This window comes from Ylistrum balloti, unplaced genomic scaffold (assembly GCF_031769215.1).
Source record: "Ylistrum balloti isolate Yb309-2 unplaced genomic scaffold, AGI_CSIRO_Ybal_v1 Utg370196, whole genome shotgun sequence".
NCBI lineage: Eukaryota > Metazoa > Mollusca > Bivalvia > Pectinida > Pectinidae > Ylistrum > Ylistrum balloti.
Window position 1 is genome coordinate 1,773,170 of NW_026782173.1, and position 19,394 is coordinate 1,792,563.

The 19,394-nt window shown below is 38.5% G+C and overlaps 3 protein-coding genes across 3 annotated transcripts; 2 read left to right on the forward strand and 1 right to left on the reverse strand.

Moving 5' to 3' along the window:
* Window positions 1-141: 141 nt before the first annotated feature.
* On the forward strand, window positions 142-3,339 carry LOC132551371 (leucine-rich repeat-containing protein 20-like). Its single transcript, XM_060215510.1, has 4 exons — window positions 142-222; window positions 1,729-1,872; window positions 2,491-2,658; window positions 2,780-3,339. Exons 1-4 carry the CDS (start codon window positions 159-161, stop codon window positions 2,923-2,925), a joined length of 522 nt encoding a protein of 173 aa, XP_060071493.1. The 5' UTR covers window positions 142-158; the 3' UTR covers window positions 2,926-3,339.
* Window positions 3,340-5,837: 2,498 nt separating this feature from the next.
* On the forward strand, window positions 5,838-14,067 carry LOC132551344 (leucine-rich repeat-containing protein 20-like). The gene is made up of 4 exons (XM_060215480.1): window positions 5,838-5,943; window positions 10,548-10,691; window positions 12,739-12,906; window positions 13,246-14,067. The coding sequence occupies exons 1-4, from the start codon at window positions 5,856-5,858 to the stop codon at window positions 13,401-13,403; spliced, it is 558 nt and encodes a 185-aa protein (XP_060071463.1). The 5' UTR covers window positions 5,838-5,855; the 3' UTR covers window positions 13,404-14,067.
* A 410-nt stretch (window positions 14,068-14,477) lies between these two features.
* On the reverse strand, window positions 14,478-19,116 carry LOC132551393 (uncharacterized protein DDB_G0290685-like). The gene is made up of 3 exons (XM_060215534.1): window positions 19,017-19,116; window positions 15,233-17,854; window positions 14,478-15,142 (listed from the first exon to the last, which is right to left on the reverse strand). The coding sequence occupies exons 1-3, from the start codon at window positions 19,114-19,116 to the stop codon at window positions 14,478-14,480; spliced, it is 3,387 nt and encodes a 1,128-aa protein (XP_060071517.1).
* Window positions 19,117-19,394: the final 278 nt, after the last annotated feature.

Here is a 19,394-nt window from a genome sequence, read left to right on the forward strand (position 1 = left end):
TTAAAATTTAGCAAATTATTGCAGCTCTTTACTCAAGCGTTTTATTGACAGCGAAAACATGTATTTCCTATCTTCGACGCAAAAGAGTCGATGTTATTTGTAAACAGAGATCATGTGGCGTGTAGACTAGAGCATTGACGTCGGAGGGTATCGTCATCATGGCAGCAGAGGCTGCTTTAGTGGCGAATCGTCTTCGAGAAGCACAAGAAAGCAATGTTATTGGTATACATTCCTTCATGTTTATGTTATAAGAAAGTAAAGTGGTATTTACTCTCAGTTTGATTTAAGACTGCATCTGTACCTACAGCACATGTCTTCTGTCTCTAATGTTACTTCGGTTTAGTAGTAGTATTTGGGGACCGTCAGTTCTGATTATTAATCCCAAGGCAGTGATTAAATGGATAAGATATTTATGTACATTTCATTTAGATAAAAAGAATTATGATTAGATAGGTAGGGTACAGTGACAAGTGATTTGAAGGTGTCAACAGCGAAACAAAAGATTACTGACGTGAGTTCTGTTGTGTGATAGTTTTTGGATAGAAGGCGTGTTTATAGCAGTCTGTAGATGATTTTATGTGTCTGAAAGTGTATGGGTTGTCGTGGCTTGAATTAGTGCCGATGTCGACAGGCAGGAGATTTTCAAGATGAAGTGCAGCAAGGCCATGTACTATTTTGAAGATTATAAGTCTGTTTTGCAAGAGGCACCTGTGAAGCAGAGATTCAGTCATATTGGTGACAGAGCTTTTATTGTGTTAATTGTTACACACGTATCTAGTGGCTCTGCAATGCACTTTCTCTATCTGGTTTATTTGGGATGTATTTTGACGATCTCGAACTTTTGTGCTACATGTATATTCTAGCTTAGAACATACTAGAGTTTATCAGAATGGTCTTTCACATGTGAAGAGTTTATATTTAAATTTCATCAAAGGATGCAGAGTGATTGATTTGTTTAGATGTAATGGAGTTGATGTGCAGGTCCCATTTCAGAATAGGCTGTGCAGTGATCCCCAGATTTTTTGTAGATTTTTTTGTCTCTAGGACATGGCGATGTAAAGTGTCATTTGGAGGTGAAGATGATCATTTATTTGTGACTTCCAGTATGGAGCAATTGTCAGGATGAAGGGACATAAGCCAATCTTATTCCCAGACAGCTGCAGTGTCACGGTCCAACTGAAATTTGTGAACGTCATCATTGGACTTGATGTCCCTGTATATAATAGTGTCATCAGCAAAGAGAAAGATAATGCAATGTTTAATGTATTCAGAAAAATGGCTTAAGTCTAGTGTTTCAGTGGATGGCATCCTCAATACACCAAGGGTTACGATCGCTTTCGCTCTCTGTACCCCTGGAACCATTTTCCATACACCAGGGGTTACAATCACAGGCTGATACACTCCTTTTGAAGATTACAGAGGAGGAACACCCAACTTCAAAGCCATAACAATATATGCTATGCGACCTGAAATTTGTTTGATGTACATCATAGGATCAACCCAGTCTTTTGGTGTTGTCCACAAGGTGTCGTACAGGAAACCTTCAATATTGCCATGAAATGTTCCAGGGGAACAGAGAGCGAAAGTGATTGTAACCCCTGGAATATTGAGGATGGTGGGACAGTGTATGCAGTTGTTCTGGAGAAAAAGAAGGATGTTTTTTGATAATATATGATACATTCTGTAAATATAATCAGAAATATGTGTAGATTTTTTTTTCTGTTGTAGATTTGACAAACTGTGGATTGATGAAAGTTCCAGATGCAATTTATATATTCCTGAAGCACACACCTGTGTTATCCTGTTCATTTTCAAAGAATCAATTAAAGCGAATTCCACCGCGGTTTCCAGTGACATTCAAAACAGTCCAAGGTGATTCCTATTAATGATAATAATAGAAAAGTGATGAAATGTCAGTAAACCTGAAATTCACATGTTTTAAAAGCAGACAGTAGAGATGTTAGGGAGATTTATAAGAAGTTTTTGTTGGTGATATAGATTTTTGCAGATAGTACAGAGATACACATGTCCCTCAGTGTAATTTCAGATGAACTATATATGTAAGCAACTGCATCATTAAATGATTCATCACATCAATGCAGCTTTTGCATCTTTGAATACAATAAAGCTCTTGACCTCTTTTGTTTGAATTTGTGGAAATTGTTTTGCTCTCCATAATTTCAGTTGAGGATGGGAAAACTTATTGCGAAGCTCTTTTGTATTGATTTAATGGTGTTCAAAAGACACTTTGAATAGTAAAAGCTTTAGAGCCTTTTTTCTTGAACACAGGAGGTATCCAATTCAAAATGTGTATTGAAATATGCTAATCATTTGGTTGTCTATATACAAGTTTTACAGAAAGGTAATCTCTTTCAGGTATTACCGCTATCATTTTCCTTGGTATGTGAAAGCACAATATAAGACTCTGAAAGCACAAAAGACTATGATTTGACATACATGTGTACATAAATCTTGATTGCTTTTTCGCAGAGCTGAATATGAGTGATAACAAACTGTCAGAGCTGCCAGAAGAAATGAGTGAACTGATCGACCTAAAAACAATGGACATTTCCAGGAATCAGTTCACCTCATTACCAGATTTTGTGTATCAGTATTCAAACTTACTACAACTGAAACTCCACTCCAATCAGATTTCAGGTATAGGATCAATTTACACGTAGTGTAAATAGGATGTACACAATTTCAATTGTATTTTGAACAAAACACTACAAAGCTTTCTAAAATTACTTCATTCATGAAATTGACATTTTTGTTGCAGATATTGACACTGAAAAACTGGTGCAAATGTCTTCCCTCCAAGAAGTCGATTTTCGAGGTAATCCACTGTCAGCAGAAGTGGTGTGTCGTCTGCAGGAGTCGAACATCACAGTACAATTGGACAAGCTAGGGGAGGGAGATTCCTGACATTGGTCGACAGTAGCTTGTAACAACATATAAGTTTGTGACATAAAATAAGTTTGGTCATTTTATATTAGCTGTATGTATAACATAATTATTTGGAACAAAGGTAGTATTGATTGTGTGATCCCAAGATTTTTTATGAAACCATCACCGATATTAACAAAACCCAATTATAAGCTGTCTACAACCTGCTAATGATTGAAAATATTTCAGCTAAATCAAATACTAGTAGTCTATTTGTCATCATCAGAGCACCAAATCTTACAACTAAATATAACAATTCTTCAGAAAATATGAATTAGTGTTGTCAAGAAAATGTCGCTGACCACAAAAATTTCTGACAAGATTTATATATACTTTTGTTGTATTTTATATGTTATTTACGTAAAATTTATATCACTGATAACTTCATTATTCATTAATTATACATACACTTTTCTTTGCTCTTTAATAAATTATTTAAGGAGGTATAATTGTTTTCATGATTTATCTAAGTTATAAATGTTGAAGCAACGAATAATTGGTATACACATCATTCATTAGAATTAATGATACATGTCAGGTATACATTGTGAACATATTTATTTCTTGTACCAAGTGAAAAAAAATAACAAGTAAAATAAACAAATTATCATCAATTGCTTTCGTCAGTTATTTTTTTGTTTGGTGTGCACTTGTAATATTTCCTGGACAGATCGTTCACCGTGATACTGACGTATCAAAACTACCATTTGAGTGTACACCAGTGATGTTCCCCGGACAGACCACCGTGATACTGACGTATCAAAACTACCATTTGAGTGTACACCAGTGATGTTCCCCGGACAGACCACCGTGATACTGATGTATCAAAACTACCATTTGAGTGTACACCAGTGATGTTCCCCGGACAGATCACTCACCGTGATACTGACGTATCAAAACTACCATATGAGTGTACACCAGTGATGTTCCCCGGACAGATCACTCACCGTGATACTGATGTATCAAAACTACCATTTGAGTGTACACCAGTGATGTTCCCCGGACAGATCACTCACCGTGATACTGATGTATCAAAACTACCATTTGAGTGTACACCAGTGATGTTCCCCGGACAGATCACTCACCGTGATACTGACGTATCAAAACTACCATTTGAGTGTACACCAGTGATGTTCCCCGGACAGTTCACCGTGATACTGATGTATCAAAACTACCATTTGAGTGTACACCAGTGATGTTCCCCGGACAGATCACTCACCGTGATACTGACGTATCAAAACTACCATTTGAGTGTACACCAGTGATGTTCCCCGGACAGTTCACCGTGATACTGATGTATCAAAACTACCATTTGAGTGTACACCAGTGATGTTCCCCGGACAGTTCACCGTGATACTGATGTATCAAAACTACCATTTGAGTGTACACCAGTGATGTTCCCCGGACAGTTCACCGTGATACTGATGTATCAAAACTACCATTTGAGTGTACACCAGTGATGTTCCCCGGACAGATCACTCACCGTGATACTGATGTATCAAAACTACCATTTGAGTGTACACCAGTGATGTTCCCCGGACAGATCACTCACCGTGATACTGATGTATCAAAACTACCATTTGAGTGTACACCAGTGATGTTCCCCGGACAGATCACTCACCGTGATACTGACGTATCAAAACTACCATATGAGTGTACACCAGTGATGTTCCCCGGACAGTTCACCGTGATACCGATGTAACAAAACTACCATTTGAGTGTACACCAGTGATGTTCCCCGGAAAGATCACTCGCCGTGATACTGATGTATCAAAACTACCATTTGAGTGTACACCATCAATGTTCCCCGGACAGTTCACCGTGATACTGACGTATCAAAACTACCATTTGAGTGTACACCAGCAATGTTCCACGGACAGTTCACCGTGATACCGATGTAACAAAACTACCATTTGAGTGTACACCAGTGATGTTCCCCGGAGAGATCACTCGCCGTGATACTGATGTATCAAAACTACCATTTGAGTGTACACCAGCAATGTTCCCCGGACAGTTCACCGTGATACTGACGTATCAAAACTACCATTTGCATTCACTGTTTTATTATTATACAATTGTACTTGGAAAGAATGTTCCGTAGAATGATGCATTATAAAACGAGTCTCATTAGTTTTTCTTTGACAAGTCATGTCCTTGGGACGGATTTCATAAAGTCTCGTTTAATTTACAACAGTTACATTATGACTTACACGTTTTAAAGTAAAAATGTGGAAGACAAAATCTAAAGGAGGCAGCCATTCTGTTGCGTCGTTTTCAACTCGTGACGTTATGTCGTTGTCCATGTTATAAACATCATTATCTTTTTCTGACTTATGTAACACAGGAAAAGCACTCTAGGGCACATTACTCAAGTAACATACGCAAAAATATTACATGTGTGCATCCACCAGATTATGTGATTGAAAGGAGCTGGCTGGCCGTCATGATATAAGACGCGTGGTGTGATGTTTGCCTGTAAAGCTCGGCCAGTTATAACGACCGTAAATTCCACAACAAGACAGTTTCTTGCTTACACATTCCCTACGCATGTTGCTATCATTTACCGACACTAATTTGATTTTAACTTAAGAAAAAACTGCTAATGTTATCCGTCAAGTAGAAATGCCCATTTGACGGTGAGCCGTCACCGCTGCCGAGTCAATAATGATGATGCTGTTATGGTCATGTGATTTTTTTATCGTACTGTACATCACATCTCTTTCTGGTTAGATGAGCAAAAACATGGCCGGGAATAGATCGTTGTGATCAAGCATTTCAGAACATCTTTTCTGAAATCACTTAAGAGTATTTATTGCTACATACCAAAAGTCCACGCGAATGGGTCCGTACGGCATCATGGTAACCACAGTAACGGACTAAAATTATGAGCTATTAATAGACAAGACGTTATGGCGACGGAGGTAGAGAGGAAGGCAGCAGCAGAAGTTGCCGAAGTTGCTAGACGTCTACAAGAAGCAAAGGAAAGTTGTATTCTAGGTAAGATTTACATCTGTAATACACGCCATTTTAACAGCCAGTATTCTCTAGAATATGATTTATTTGTACATAATGCAATTGTGTATTACAAAACCTTTGATAAGTTATAAGTGTAGATATATATATAGAAACAGATAAGATACACGTGCTGTGCATACACCGACAACCAGCACACACGTACTTATCTGTTGTAGTCGACTGACTGATGTTAATGCGTTAGTCTAAGTGTATAAGCACAGTATTAAACAAGTACTTAAATGTGACAAGTAGAAATCATAATAGGTAATTATCTTTATGAGAATTGACAAATGTAACTATATCAAACCCTTGTAAGAGATTTCTGTGTAACCGGACACTACTCGAAAGTAGTATTTTTTATGCTATAATACATTACCAATATATACTCTGATCAGCACGGAGAGTGTTCCAGTGTTGGCTACCACACCTGCCAAAACCCCTCAATTCTTTTAAAATGCTCTCGATATATACAAACACATGCCTCTTATCTTAAGGCACACGAATGCTAAATGCATGTGTTGTTCAGTTATGGAAAATTACTAATATTACGTTAATGGATATTAAAGTGACATTTTCGGTAACCTCACATATATAAGATAACTATTCTTCTATATACTACATGTATGTATCAGATTATATAGACATAGCAAGATGTGTTTATGAAACAGTACTGTGCCTCGGTTACAACAAAAATCTGAAATTGGACATTAAAATTGTATTGTGTAAGGCATGTGCTAATTGCATGCACGTTTTGTGAAACACTTATGTCCTCATTGTGGTAATGGTTGCTTGTTCCATTTTGGTACCATCAGAAAGGTCTTGTCAAAGGAAACACACATACCTAATATGAAAGCCCTACCTCCTTAAATACGATAGTTATGGCCAAAGTCAAAATTTGTCAAATGTAGGTTAAAGGTCACGGTCAAGGTCACATGGTGAACAATTTGGGTACCAGCGGAAAGGTCTTTTACAAGGAGTACACATGCCAATTATGAAAGCCTTACCTCTTACAGTGCAAAAGTTATGGGCAAGATTAAAGTTTACAACACACAAAGAGAGAGCACAAAAACAATATGCCCCGACCCTTCGACCCGTGGGCATTAAAAGCATTATTAATAGACAAATAAATGTGTTTATTATAGATAAATCAACAAACTGATAAATTCGTGAGAAATGTTATCACTCCCCAAACCTAATACCATTGTAGACCTCTCTGACTGTGGTCCGTAGTGGATGTTCCTGACGTAAATATCTGCCATTGTAGACTGACTGTGGTCTGTAGTGGATGTTTCTGATGTAGCTATCTACCATTGTAGACCTCTCTGACTGTGGTCTGTAGTGGATGTTCCTGGCATAGCTATCTACCATTGTAGACTAACTGTGGTCTGTAGTGGATCTTCCTGACATAGCTATCTACCATTGTAGACCTATATGACTGTGGTCTGTAGTGGATGTTTCTGACATAGCTATCTACCATTGTAGACCTCTCTGACTGGTCTGTAGCGGATGTTTCTTATATACCTATCTACCATTGTAGACCTCTCTGACTGTGGTCTGTAGCGGATGTTTCTGATGTAGCTATCTACCATTGTAGACCTCTCTGACTGTGGTCTGTAGTGGATGTTCCTGACATAGCTGTCTACCATTGTAGAACTCTCTGACTGTGGTCTATAGCGGATGTTTCTGATGTAGCTATCTGCCATTGTAGACCTCTCTGACTGTGGTCTGGTTCTGTAGCGGATGTTCCTGACGTAGCTATCTACCACTGTAGACCTCTCTGACTGTGGTCTGGTTCTGTAGCGGATGTTCCTGACGTAGCTATCTGCCATTGTAGACCTCTCTGACTGTGGTCTGGTCTGTAGCGGATGTTCCTGACATAGCTATCTACCATTGTAGACCTCTCTGACTGGTCTGTCGCGGATGTTTCTTATATAGCTATCTACCATTGTAGACCTCTCTGACTGTGGTCTGTAGTGGATGTTCCTGACATAGCTGTCTACCATTGTAGAACTCTCTGACTGTGGTCTGTAGCGGATGTTTCTGATGTAGCTATCTACCATTGTAGACCTCTCTGACTGGTCTGTAGTGGATGTTCCTGACGTAGCTATCTACCATTGTAGACCTGTCTGACTGTGGTCTGTAGCGGATGTTTCTGATGTAGCTATCTACCATTGTAGACCTCTCTGACTGTGGTCTGTAGTGGATGTTCCTGACATAGCTGTCTACCATTGTAGACCTCTCTGACTGTGGTCTGTAGTGGATGTTTCTGACATAGCTATCTACCATTGTAGACCTCTCTGACTGTGGTCTGTAGCGGATGTTCCTGACGTAGCTATCTACCATTGTAGACCTCTCTGACTGTGGTCTGTAGTGGATGTTTCTTATATAGCTATCTACCATTGTAGACCTCTCTGACTGGTATGTAGCGGATGTTCCTGACATAGCTATCTACCATTGTAGACCTCTCTGACTGTGGTCTGTAGCGGATGTTTCTGATGTAGCTATCTACCATTGTAGACCTCTCTGACTGGTCTGTAGTGGATGTTCCTGACATAGCTATCTACCATTGTAGACCTCTCTGACTTTGGTCTGTAGCGGATGTTTCTGATGTAGCTATCTGCCATTGTAGACCTCTCTGACTGTGGTCTGGTCTGTAGCGGATGTTCCTGACGTAGCTATCTACCACTGTAGACCTCTCTGACTGTGGTCTGTAGTGTATCTTCCTGACATAGCTATCTACCATTGTAGACCTCTCTGACTGGTATGTAGTGGATGTATCTGACATATAGCTATCTTCCATTGTAGACCTCTCTGACTGGTCTGTAGTGGATGTTCCTGACATATATCTATCTACCATTGTAGAACTCTGTGACTGTGGTCTGTAGCGGATATTTCTGACATAGCTATCTACCATTGCAGACCTCTATAACTGTGGTCTGTAACGGATGTTTCTTATGTAGCTATCTACCATTGTAGACCTCTCTGACTGTGGTCTGTAGTGGATGTTTCTGACATAGCTTTCTACCATTGTAGACCTCTCTGACTGATCTGTAGTGGATGTTTCTGATGTAGCTATCTACCATTGTAGACCTCTCTGACTGGTCTATAGTGGATGTTTCTTATGTAGCTATCTACCATTGTAGACCTCTCTGACTGTGGTCTGTAGTGGATGTTTCTGACGTAGCTCTCTACCATTGTAGACCTGTCTGACTGGTCTGTAGTCTATGTTTCTGACGTAGCTATCTACCATTGTAGACCTCTCTGACTGTGGTCTGTAGCGGATGTTTTCTGACATAGCTATCTACCATTGTAGACCTCTCTGACTGTGGTCTGTAGCGGATGTTCCTGACGTAGCTATCTACCATTGTAGACCTCTCTGACTGTGGTCTGTAGTGGATGTTCCTGACGTAGCTATCTACCATTGTAGACCTCTCTGACTGTGGTCTGTAGTGGATGTTCCTGACGTAGCTATCTACCATTGTAGACCTCTCTGACTGTGGTCTGTAGTGGATGTTCCTGACGTAGCTATCTACCATTGTAGACCTCTCTGACTGTGGTCTGTAGCGGATGTTTCTGATGTAGCTATCTACCATTGTAGACCTCTCTGACTGTGGTCTGTAGTGGATGTTTCTGACGTAGCTATCTACCATTGTAGACCTCTCTGACTGGTCTGTAGCGGATGTAGACCTCTCTGACTGTGGTCTGTAGCGGATGTTTCTGATGTAGCTATCTGCCATTGTAGACCTCTCTGACTGTGGTCTGTAGCGGATGTTTCTGATGTAGCTATCTACCATTGTAGACCTCTCTGACTGTGGTCTGTAGCGGATGTTTCTGATGTAGCTATCTACCATTGTAGACCTCTCTGACTGGTATGTAGCGGATGTTCCAGACATAGCTATCTACCTTTGTAGATCTCTCTGACTGTGGTCTGTAGCGGATGTTTCTGATGTAGCTATCTGCCATTGTAGACCTCTCTGACTTGTATGTAGCGGATGTTCCTGACATAGCTATCTACCATTGTAGACCTCTCTGACTGTGGTCTGTAGCGGATGTTTCTGATGTAGCTATCTACCATTGTAGACCTCTCTGACTGGTCTGTATTGGATGTTCCTGACATAGCTATCTACCACTGTAGACCTCTCTGACTGTGGTCTGTAGCGGATGTTTCTGACATAGCTATCTACCATTGTAGACCTCTCTGACTGTGGTCTGTAGCGGATGTTTCTGATGTAGCTATCTACCATTGTAGACCTCTCTGACTGTGGTCTGTAGTGGATGTTCCTGACATAGCTATCTACCATTGTAGACTGACTGTGGTCTGTAGTGTATCTTCCTGACATAGCTATCTACCATTGTAGACCTCTCTGACTGTGGTCTGTAACGGATGTTCCTGACGTAGCTATCTACCATTGTAGACCTCTCTGACTGTGGTCTGTAGTGGATGTTTCTGACATAGCTAGCTACCATTGTAGACCTCTCTGACTGTGGTCTGTAGCGGATGTTTCTGATGTAGCTATCTGCCATTGTAGACCTCTCTGACTGTGGTCTGTAGTGGATGTTTCTGACGTAGCTCTCTACCATTGTAGACCTCTCTGGCTGTGGTCTGATGAAGATACCTGATGCCATTTATATGGTTTTGAGAGGAACAACTATAAGGACAAGCAACTTATCACGGAATCAGTTACAGAAAGTTCCACCAAAGTTACCGGCCAACTTCAAGCTGCTTCAAGGTATATCTTTATAACATTATATATGTATGGAGCAAGTTAACAACTCCATGGTAAACTCACATACTGTTGCGTTAGTGTACAGTGTGTCTGTCAACAGCTTCAAGATATATCCTTATAACATCACACATATATACAACATGACAACTGCTCCAATGTATATCCTTATAACATCACACACATATACAGCGTGTCATCTGTTCCAATGTTTATCCTTATAACATCACAAACATATACAGCGTGTCAGCTGTTCAAAGATATATCCTTATAACATCACACACATATACAGCGTGTCAACTGTTCCAAGATATATCCTTATAACATCACACACACATACAGCGTGTCAACTGTTCCAAGATATATCCTTATAACATCACACACATATACAGCGTGTCAACTGTTCCAAGATATATCCTTATAACATCACACACATATACAGCGTGTCAACTGTTCCAATGTATATCCTTATAACATCACACACATATACAGCGTGTCAACTGTTCCAAGATATATCCTTATAAAATCACAAACATATACAGCGTGTCAACTGTTCCGATGTATATCCTTATAACATCACACACATATACAGCGTGTCACCTGTTCCAATGTATATCCTTATAACATCACACACATATACAGCGTGTCAACTGTTCCAAGATATATCCTTATAACATCACACACATATACAGCGTGTCAACTGTTGCAATGTATATCCTTATAACATCACACACATATACAGCGTGTCAAGTGTTCCAAGATATATCCCTATAACATCACACACATATACAGCGTGTCAACTGTTCCAAGATATATTCTTATAACATCACACACATATACAGCGTGTCAATTGTTCCAATGTATATCCTTATAACATCACACACATATACAGCGTGTCAACTGTTCCAAGATATATTCTTATAACATCACACACATATACAGCGTGTCAACTGTTCCAAGAAATATCCTTATAACATCACACACATATACAGCGTGTCAACTGTTCCAAGATATATCCTTATAACATCACACACATATACAGCGTGTCAACTGTTCCAAGATATATCCTTATAACATCACACACATATACAGCGTGTCAACTGTTCCAATGTATATCCTTATAACATCACACACATATACAGCGTGTCAACTGTTCCAATGTATATCCTTATAACATCACACACATATACAGCGTGTCAACTGTTCCAAGAATATCATTATAACATCACACACATATAAAGCGTGACAACTGTTCCAAGATATATCCTTATAACATCACACACATATACAGCGTGTCAACTGTTCCAAGATATATCCTTATAACATCACACACATATACAGCGTGTCAACTGTTGCAATGTATATCCTTATAACATCACACACATGTACAGCGTGACAACTGTTCCAAGATATCCTTATAAAAACACACACATATACAGCGTGACAACTGCACCTTGATATGTCCTTATAATATCACACACATATACAGCGTGACAACTGCACCTTGATATATCCTTATAACATCACACACATATACAGCGTGATAACTGTTCCAAGATGTATCCTTATAACATCACACACCTATACAGCGTGTCAACTGTTCCAATGTTTAACCCCATATCACGGAGGTATAAATTACACACTGGTACAACAAATATTACAGAACAACTTGTCTACTACTTGTTTTGTGGAAATAACTAAAGTAATATGACTTGGTTAATGTCGTATACAATTGAGAGGCTCCGAGACTTCAATAATTTAAATTTTTATATTGATATCGGTTCTTCATGACTACATTTGAACGTAAATAGAAAGACTTTCGTTTGTTCATCACACATCTTGCACTTGCTTTTACTGTATTTACAAGTAGGCAGAATTTAGCAGTTTAAATATGTTTTGGATAAGTGTATTGCCGTAATTTTAAAACTCCAGAAAGGTATGCAAGTTTCTAGACTGAGATGTTTATATATATGTTGTTCTGGAGATGTATACTTTTTACACTGTGCACAACTTGTAACATATTCACCATAGTATATCATGCAATTTGTTTCAGAACTTAATCTGAGTCAAAACTTCCTATCTGAGTTACCAGGAGAAATGAGTTTGATGTCGGAACTGACTGCTTTGGACTTGTCAATGAATCGTCTCCGTGAAATACCACCAGTAATCTATCAGTTCGGTAACCTACAGGTGTTGAGGATAACCAGGAATGCAATTGTTGGTAATGTCAAATTTCCAACTCTTTGATGTTGATTTGTTACTAATAAAGTAAAAAACAAAACACCCACGTACTTTAAATAACACATATACTCAGGTAATATCTTAAACCTTTGTTATTTACACTTAAATATTTTATTCTTTTATCATGTATTATCTTGAATCAGAGTCACAAACAATTATTAATATTATGTTTTTTGTAAATTTATTTTATTTTTATTTAGCAAATAAATGTATTTTTTATGAAGTGATTCTGATGTTCTTGAGGATCCGATCTCTTTACCGATATCTGAAAAAGACTTTTATTTAAGAGAAGCAAATTTATTTCTATTTCTTTCTTCAGAAATTGATATGGATAGGCTAAGTCAGATGTCCTCTCTACAGGAAGTGGATCTTCGCGGTAATCCTCTGTCACCGGAAGTAAAGAGCAATCTTCTCGAGAGAAGATTTCGTGTGCTCATTGATGACGTCGAAGAGGAAGAAAGTATGAGTGTGGATTAAATCCTGATTCATACGTGTCATAATGAAGAAGAAAAAGAACACGCGCCAAGATTCGTCGGTTGTTACTAAGTTAAAGGCTTAATGTTTACTTTTTGATACACCATACAATTCCTAAATGTGATAATAAAATCATGCTTATTTGTATAAGGTTTTATTTCATTAGGGTAATCTATGTCGCTGAAATATTGATAAACAGAACATTGAATTCCATACGCCAATCAATATCCGTATGCAGTATTTTCATTGTTTACATCAGTATGTTAGATGTAAACACAATGGTATGAAAGGCGTTATATTCAATGATACTCTCTATTGTGAAATGAAATGTCCGCATTTTATTGGAACACAATCATTGTAATACAATTCCATATTTTCCTGTCGATATGCATTCTTGGAATTTATGTGGACAGTTTCAAACTTGTTGTGAATAGCGACAACCCTGCCGATCATTAACATTTAAGTGTGTTTGTACCGTTTTAATGTTTATATTTATATACTTGTCTGTGATGTTTGTGTATGATGGCAATGTTTACGTATTTCTCTTACCTTCCATTGTTTCATTACTCCATTGGAACAGATATAAATGCGTTGTAACCATTGCTGTTTTGTTGATACATTTCTGCTTGTGAAATAAAAAGAATTGGTTCACGTATAATCTATCGCATATCAGCTATTTATTGTTTGTAATATCTTATCAAGGGACATTATACAAGCAACGCTCTCATTGTATATTGGCGTTAGTTCGTTTTTACTATTTCTATAAACAATTATTAAAGCCCATATGCCAAACGTTGCGAAATACGCTTGCCTGTATAGTTCTCTTAACTATGTAAACCGAAACTCCTTCTCTCGCGACCCTAAAAACACTAAAAACTAATACTAAAAAGTTCATTAAATCTACCCGTGTAGCTGATTATTACAATATTCCTAGTTTCCCACACCCAGGAAAGATGTTCTCGGTCTCTCAAATTATATCAATTCAACGTTTTATACGATCCTTCTGTTTCTAGCAATCCAAGGTTTTCCACACTTTGATGACGGCCCCCTAACCAGATATGCTCCTGTTGTAATCGTCTATACCACTATTGGGTTTCCAGCACCTTGGAGAGAAGCTCCCACTACGTCGTCCCATATCATGTCTTGATTATTTGAGTCTTCATCGACTGGTAGATCATACGATCCAACAACTGGTTGTATATCAGCATTAGAAAAGTCACTTGGTACTAAATCAATTGAAGCCAAATCAGAACCACTTCTTTGTGGCTCTGTTTCACTTTCGTTTGGAATTTCTTTATTTTCTGCGCTGACAGAAGGACTCTCGATTTCATCAAGCACCCTTTCAAGAAACTCGTCTGAATTTTCATCGTTGGATTTTTTAAATCCCAATTTTCCCATTAACTCGTAGTCGATTTCATCTCTCTCACTTCTGTCACCATTTGTTGTACCGTCCATGGTCTTACTTACTTTATCGAGCATCTGACTTGGGTCATTAATGCCTCTTACGTCAATACCCAAATTATTAGTGAGATGATTCTTAAATGCAGTAATGAAATCGTCATCAAAATCGTCATCGTCGTCCTCCTCCTCCTCACTATCGTTATCAGAATTGCGGGCGTCACCATCAAGATCATCACTGTCGTCACCATCAAGATCATCATCTTCGACCGTTTCCTCCGAGAGTGATTCTGCATCTTGAATATCGTCTTCTTTATCCTCATCACTTTCCTCGTCCGCGTCCACTTCATTTGATTGTAATTCATCATCATCATCATCATCATCATCATCATCATCATCGTCATCGTCGTCGTCGTCGTCCACCGATTCTTCACTTGGAACATCCTCCAATACTTCTCCAGATGATTGCTCTGGTCTTGGAGAATTGTCATCTATATCACCTTCCTCCCTTTCTATCTCTTCAGATACATCCAAATCGTGATCATCAGTGTTATCGTGGTTTATAGAATTTAAATCCTCATTATCATCACCACTCTTGTCAGTATCTTCTTCAGCACTGTCATTTCCATCTGACTCAGCTTCAGTGTCATTCTCCAATTCGTCGTCATCAGTTTCAACTGAGGTTATTTCCTCTTCATCTTCATCGTCGTTATTGCCCTCGCCATTTGCATCATCATCATCTTCATTGTCATCATCGATTTCAACATTATCTTCTGTTGTATCGTTCACCTGTTCGAAGTCTGAAACGTTTCTGTCGTCATTATCATTATCATTATTTCCATCGTCAGCGTCTTCTTCATCTACGTCATCATTATTTCCATCGTCAACGTCTTCTTCATCTACGTCATCATTATTTCCATCGTCGACGTCTTCTTCATCTACGTCATCATTATTTCCATCGTCGACGTCTTCTTCATCTACGTCATCATTATTTCCATCGTCAACGTCTTCTTCATCTGCGTCATCGTTATTTCCATCGTCAACGTCTTCGTCATTTTCGTCATCATTATTTCCATCGTCAACGTCTTCTTCATCTACGTCATCATTATTTCCATCGTCAACGTCTTCGTCATTTTCGTCATCATTATTTCCATCGTCAACGTCTTCTTCATCTACGTCATCATTATTTCCATCGTCAACGTCTTCTTCATCTACGTCATCATTATTTCCATCGTCAACGTCTTCGTCATTTTCGTCATCATTATTTCCATCGTCGACGTCATCGTCATTTTCGTCATCATTATTTCCATCGTCGACGTCTTCTTCATCTACGTCATCATTATTTCCATCGTCAACGTCTTCTTCATCTACGTCATCATTATTTCCATCGTCAACGTCTTCGTCATTTTCGTCATCATTATTTCCATCGTCGACGTCATCGTCATTTTCGTCATCATTATTTCCATCGTCAACGTCTTCTTCATCTACGTCATCATTATTTCCATCGTCGACGTCTTCTTCATCTACGTCATCATTATTTCCATCGTCGACGTCTTCGTCATTTTCGTCATCATTATTTCCATCGTCGACGTCTTCTTCATCTGCGTCATCATTATTTCCATCGTCGACGTCTTCGTCATCATTATTTCCATCGTCAACGTCTTCGTCATTTTCTTCATCATTATTTCCGTCGTCGACGTCTTCTTCATCTACGTCATCATTATTTCCGTCGTCAACATCTTCTTCATCTACGTCATCATTATTTCCGTCGTCAACGTCTTCTTCATCTACGTCATCATTATTTCCATCGTCGACGTCTTCGTCATTTTCGTCATCATTATTTTCATCGTCAACGCCTTCTTCATTTACGTCATCATTATTTCCATCGTCGACGTCATTTACGTCATCATTATTTTCATCGTCGACGTCTTCGTCATTTACGTCATCATTATTTCCATCGTCGACGTCTTCGTCATTTACGTCATCATTATTTCCATCGTCAATGTCTTCGTCATTTACGTCATCATTATTTCCATCGTCGACGTCTTCGTCATTTACGTTATCATTATTTCCATCGTCGATGTCTTCGTCATTTACGTCATCATTATTTTCATCGTCAACATCTTCGTCATTTTCGTCATCATTATTTCCATCGTCGACGTCTTCGTCATTTACGTCATCATTATTTTCATCGTCAACGTCTTCGTCATTTTCGTCATCATTATTTCCATCGTCAACGTCTTCGTCATTTACGTCATCATTATTTCCGTCGACAACGTCTTCGTCATTTACGTCATCATTATTTCCATCGTCAACGTCTTCGTCATTTACGTCATCATTATTTCCATCGTTACTGTCATCATTGACATCGTCATCGTCATTATCATTATCATCATTTTCAGCACCATCGTCATCATTGGTGTCGTCGCTGCCATCATCATTAACATCGTCGTCATCATCGTTATCTGTATCGTCATCGTCGTCATCATCATCGTTATCTAAATCGTCATCGTCTTCATCATCTTCATTAGCATCGCCATTATCTGGACCATTATTATTAAAATTGTTACCACTCCCTGAAGGAGCTGTTTCAGTTTGTGAAGCATCAGGATTTACCGCTTCTACAGGGAGATCTCTCTGTAAAGCCTTTATTTCTGCTTCTAACTTAGACTGAGATGGACCAAGTTCTGCGTTGCTCCATGCACCCGGACGTGAGAGTACCGATTCCGGTTCAGTTCCGAATCCGAGAGAAGGTTGTGGAACTGAATTATCTGTGACTGAGTTAGCCTCTGCATCAGATGGTGTTTGTTGACCTGCTTTAGACGGACTGAGCTGGCTTCCTACGTAATATGTTTGTCCATCCGGTCCAACCACTGACATCGGTTGATCACGGTAAAAGAAATTGTTGTTGTTTTTGAAGCCAATGCGTCTCACGTTATTGTTTTGTACAGACGAAGCTACTTGTGGCAAACTGCTTTGTTGTTGAACTTCATTTTGTTCCCGAATCCAATCTGGTTGCTGAGTGAAGCTCTTGTGTTGGTCTAAAGGCTCAATAACTGAAATAAAGACAAGATCATAATAAGGTTTCGATATATCGTGGAATTGTCTGTTTAAAACGTTTGCATACCGATGGGACTTCGAAAACTACAGAAATGTCTAGTAATTATGATATCTTTACAGTGACATACCAGGTGAAGTTCTAGATCAGTAGTCTGTAAATAAATTTTCATTCTATAAGTAAATGTGACCTTCCATCAGTAGTTTATTGGAACTTTTCATACTAATTTAAATATGTCACATCGCTGCGACATGGAATTGCAAAGCATGGTGAAATGAACCGAGGTCAAAATAGCGTTATGATGAAATGAATCTTCCGTGACATTTATATTCTATTTTCAATATTTACAATGAAAAACCGTCATAAATTAATTCGCTTTAATCATGTGTCCTTTTAAAGTATAACTTGTTTGGCAACATGGTCTAATTTGCCGTGTGAATTAACAATCAACGTTAGTTAAGAATTGGTAACTGACGAGAGTGAGCTATTTTTGAACAGGTATGCTACATCTGTGTGGTGTCATCTGTCCTGTTCCATCGATATCATCTCCAGCTTGAGTAGCTGTGCACAATAAAATTCCTCTATCAAATGTCAGTCCGACTTATTGAATGATTAGACAATCCATTACGTAGTGTTTCCGTGCGTGTTTACATACTGCTAATGAGGTAATAAACGGCCAAGTCAAAGGCCATGTCGTCACTGTAGACGGAAATATCACGTCTCGTTTGTTACTCGTCTAATTCACTGTGATTTAATGATTATGTGTTTATAGTGTTTTCATCTGTTTTAAGTGTCCGTGAAACTGTACTCATTATATTAACGGTTTTCAAACACAGAATATTTGGTACAAAAAAAATATCTCTCTTTTAGGACGAAATGCATCCTGGGTCTCTATATAGTGTTTACTTCTGGTGTTGTTGGACGACTGACACAAGTTGATCTTTACAAGTTCTGATTTAGACCGATGTCTTTTTAATTTGCAACACGGTGATTCATGACGATGTTAGGTCAAAATTCCTTGCATTCCATGTAACACTTCACAGAACCATCGAATCAAATTTTAGGTACTGAGAAATTGATTTACAAATCATAATTTTTCACAGTTTTATCTTCTACATTTGTATTGAAATGTGATCTTATATCTTTTGTATAATCCTTACCTGGATCCACCCAGTTAGCAACAGACTGTTGTTGAACGGGTAAAGCTGTAACCAGGACCCCAAGGGAACCACACAAACACAACCACGTGATGACTGACATGACGAAAACCTGCAATCAAAATAAAATACGCGTTACTTGTCAACCACAATGCTGTGAAATAGATAAATAATATGTGTGTTCGTTTGGTGCTCTGATTACTAGAAATCATAGTTATCTATTAAAACAGTTTTTATTTCACACGAAATTTACACATATATAACATAAGGATTAACAAGCGTAGTAGTTTTATTAGTTATTAGCGGTTATGGATTGCTGTTATTAATTATATATATTAAATCGGAACAAAATTTCGTATACACCTTGACCTCAGGTAGGGG

Coding starts and splice junctions, on each gene's coding strand:
- LOC132551371 (XM_060215510.1), top strand. CDS start 159: ATGGCAGCAGAGGCTGCTTTAGTGGCGAATCGTCTTCGAGAAGCACAA. Junction 223..1,728: donor ACAAGAAAGCAATGTTATTG/GTATACATTCCT, acceptor TTTCTGTTGTAG/ATTTGACAAACTGTGGATTG. Junction 2,659..2,779: donor CCACTCCAATCAGATTTCAG/GTATAGGATCAA, acceptor TTTTTGTTGCAG/ATATTGACACTGAAAAACTG.
- LOC132551344 (XM_060215480.1), top strand. CDS start 5,856: ATGGCGACGGAGGTAGAGAGGAAGGCAGCAGCAGAAGTTGCCGAAGTT. Junction 5,944..10,547: donor AAAGGAAAGTTGTATTCTAG/GTAAGATTTACA, acceptor CTACCATTGTAG/ACCTCTCTGGCTGTGGTCTG. Junction 10,692..12,738: donor CAACTTCAAGCTGCTTCAAG/GTATATCTTTAT, acceptor AATTTGTTTCAG/AACTTAATCTGAGTCAAAAC.
- LOC132551393 (XM_060215534.1), bottom strand. CDS start 19,116: ATGTCAGTCATCACGTGGTTGTGTTTGTGTGGTTCCCTTGGGGTCCTG. Junction 17,855..19,016: donor TGCTAACTGGGTGGATCCAG/GTAAGGATTATA, acceptor TCTTTATTTCAG/TTATTGAGCCTTTAGACCAA. Junction 15,143..15,232: donor AGTATTGGAGGATGTTCCAA/GTGAAGAATCGG, acceptor AATCAAATGAAG/TGGACGCGGACGAGGAAAGT.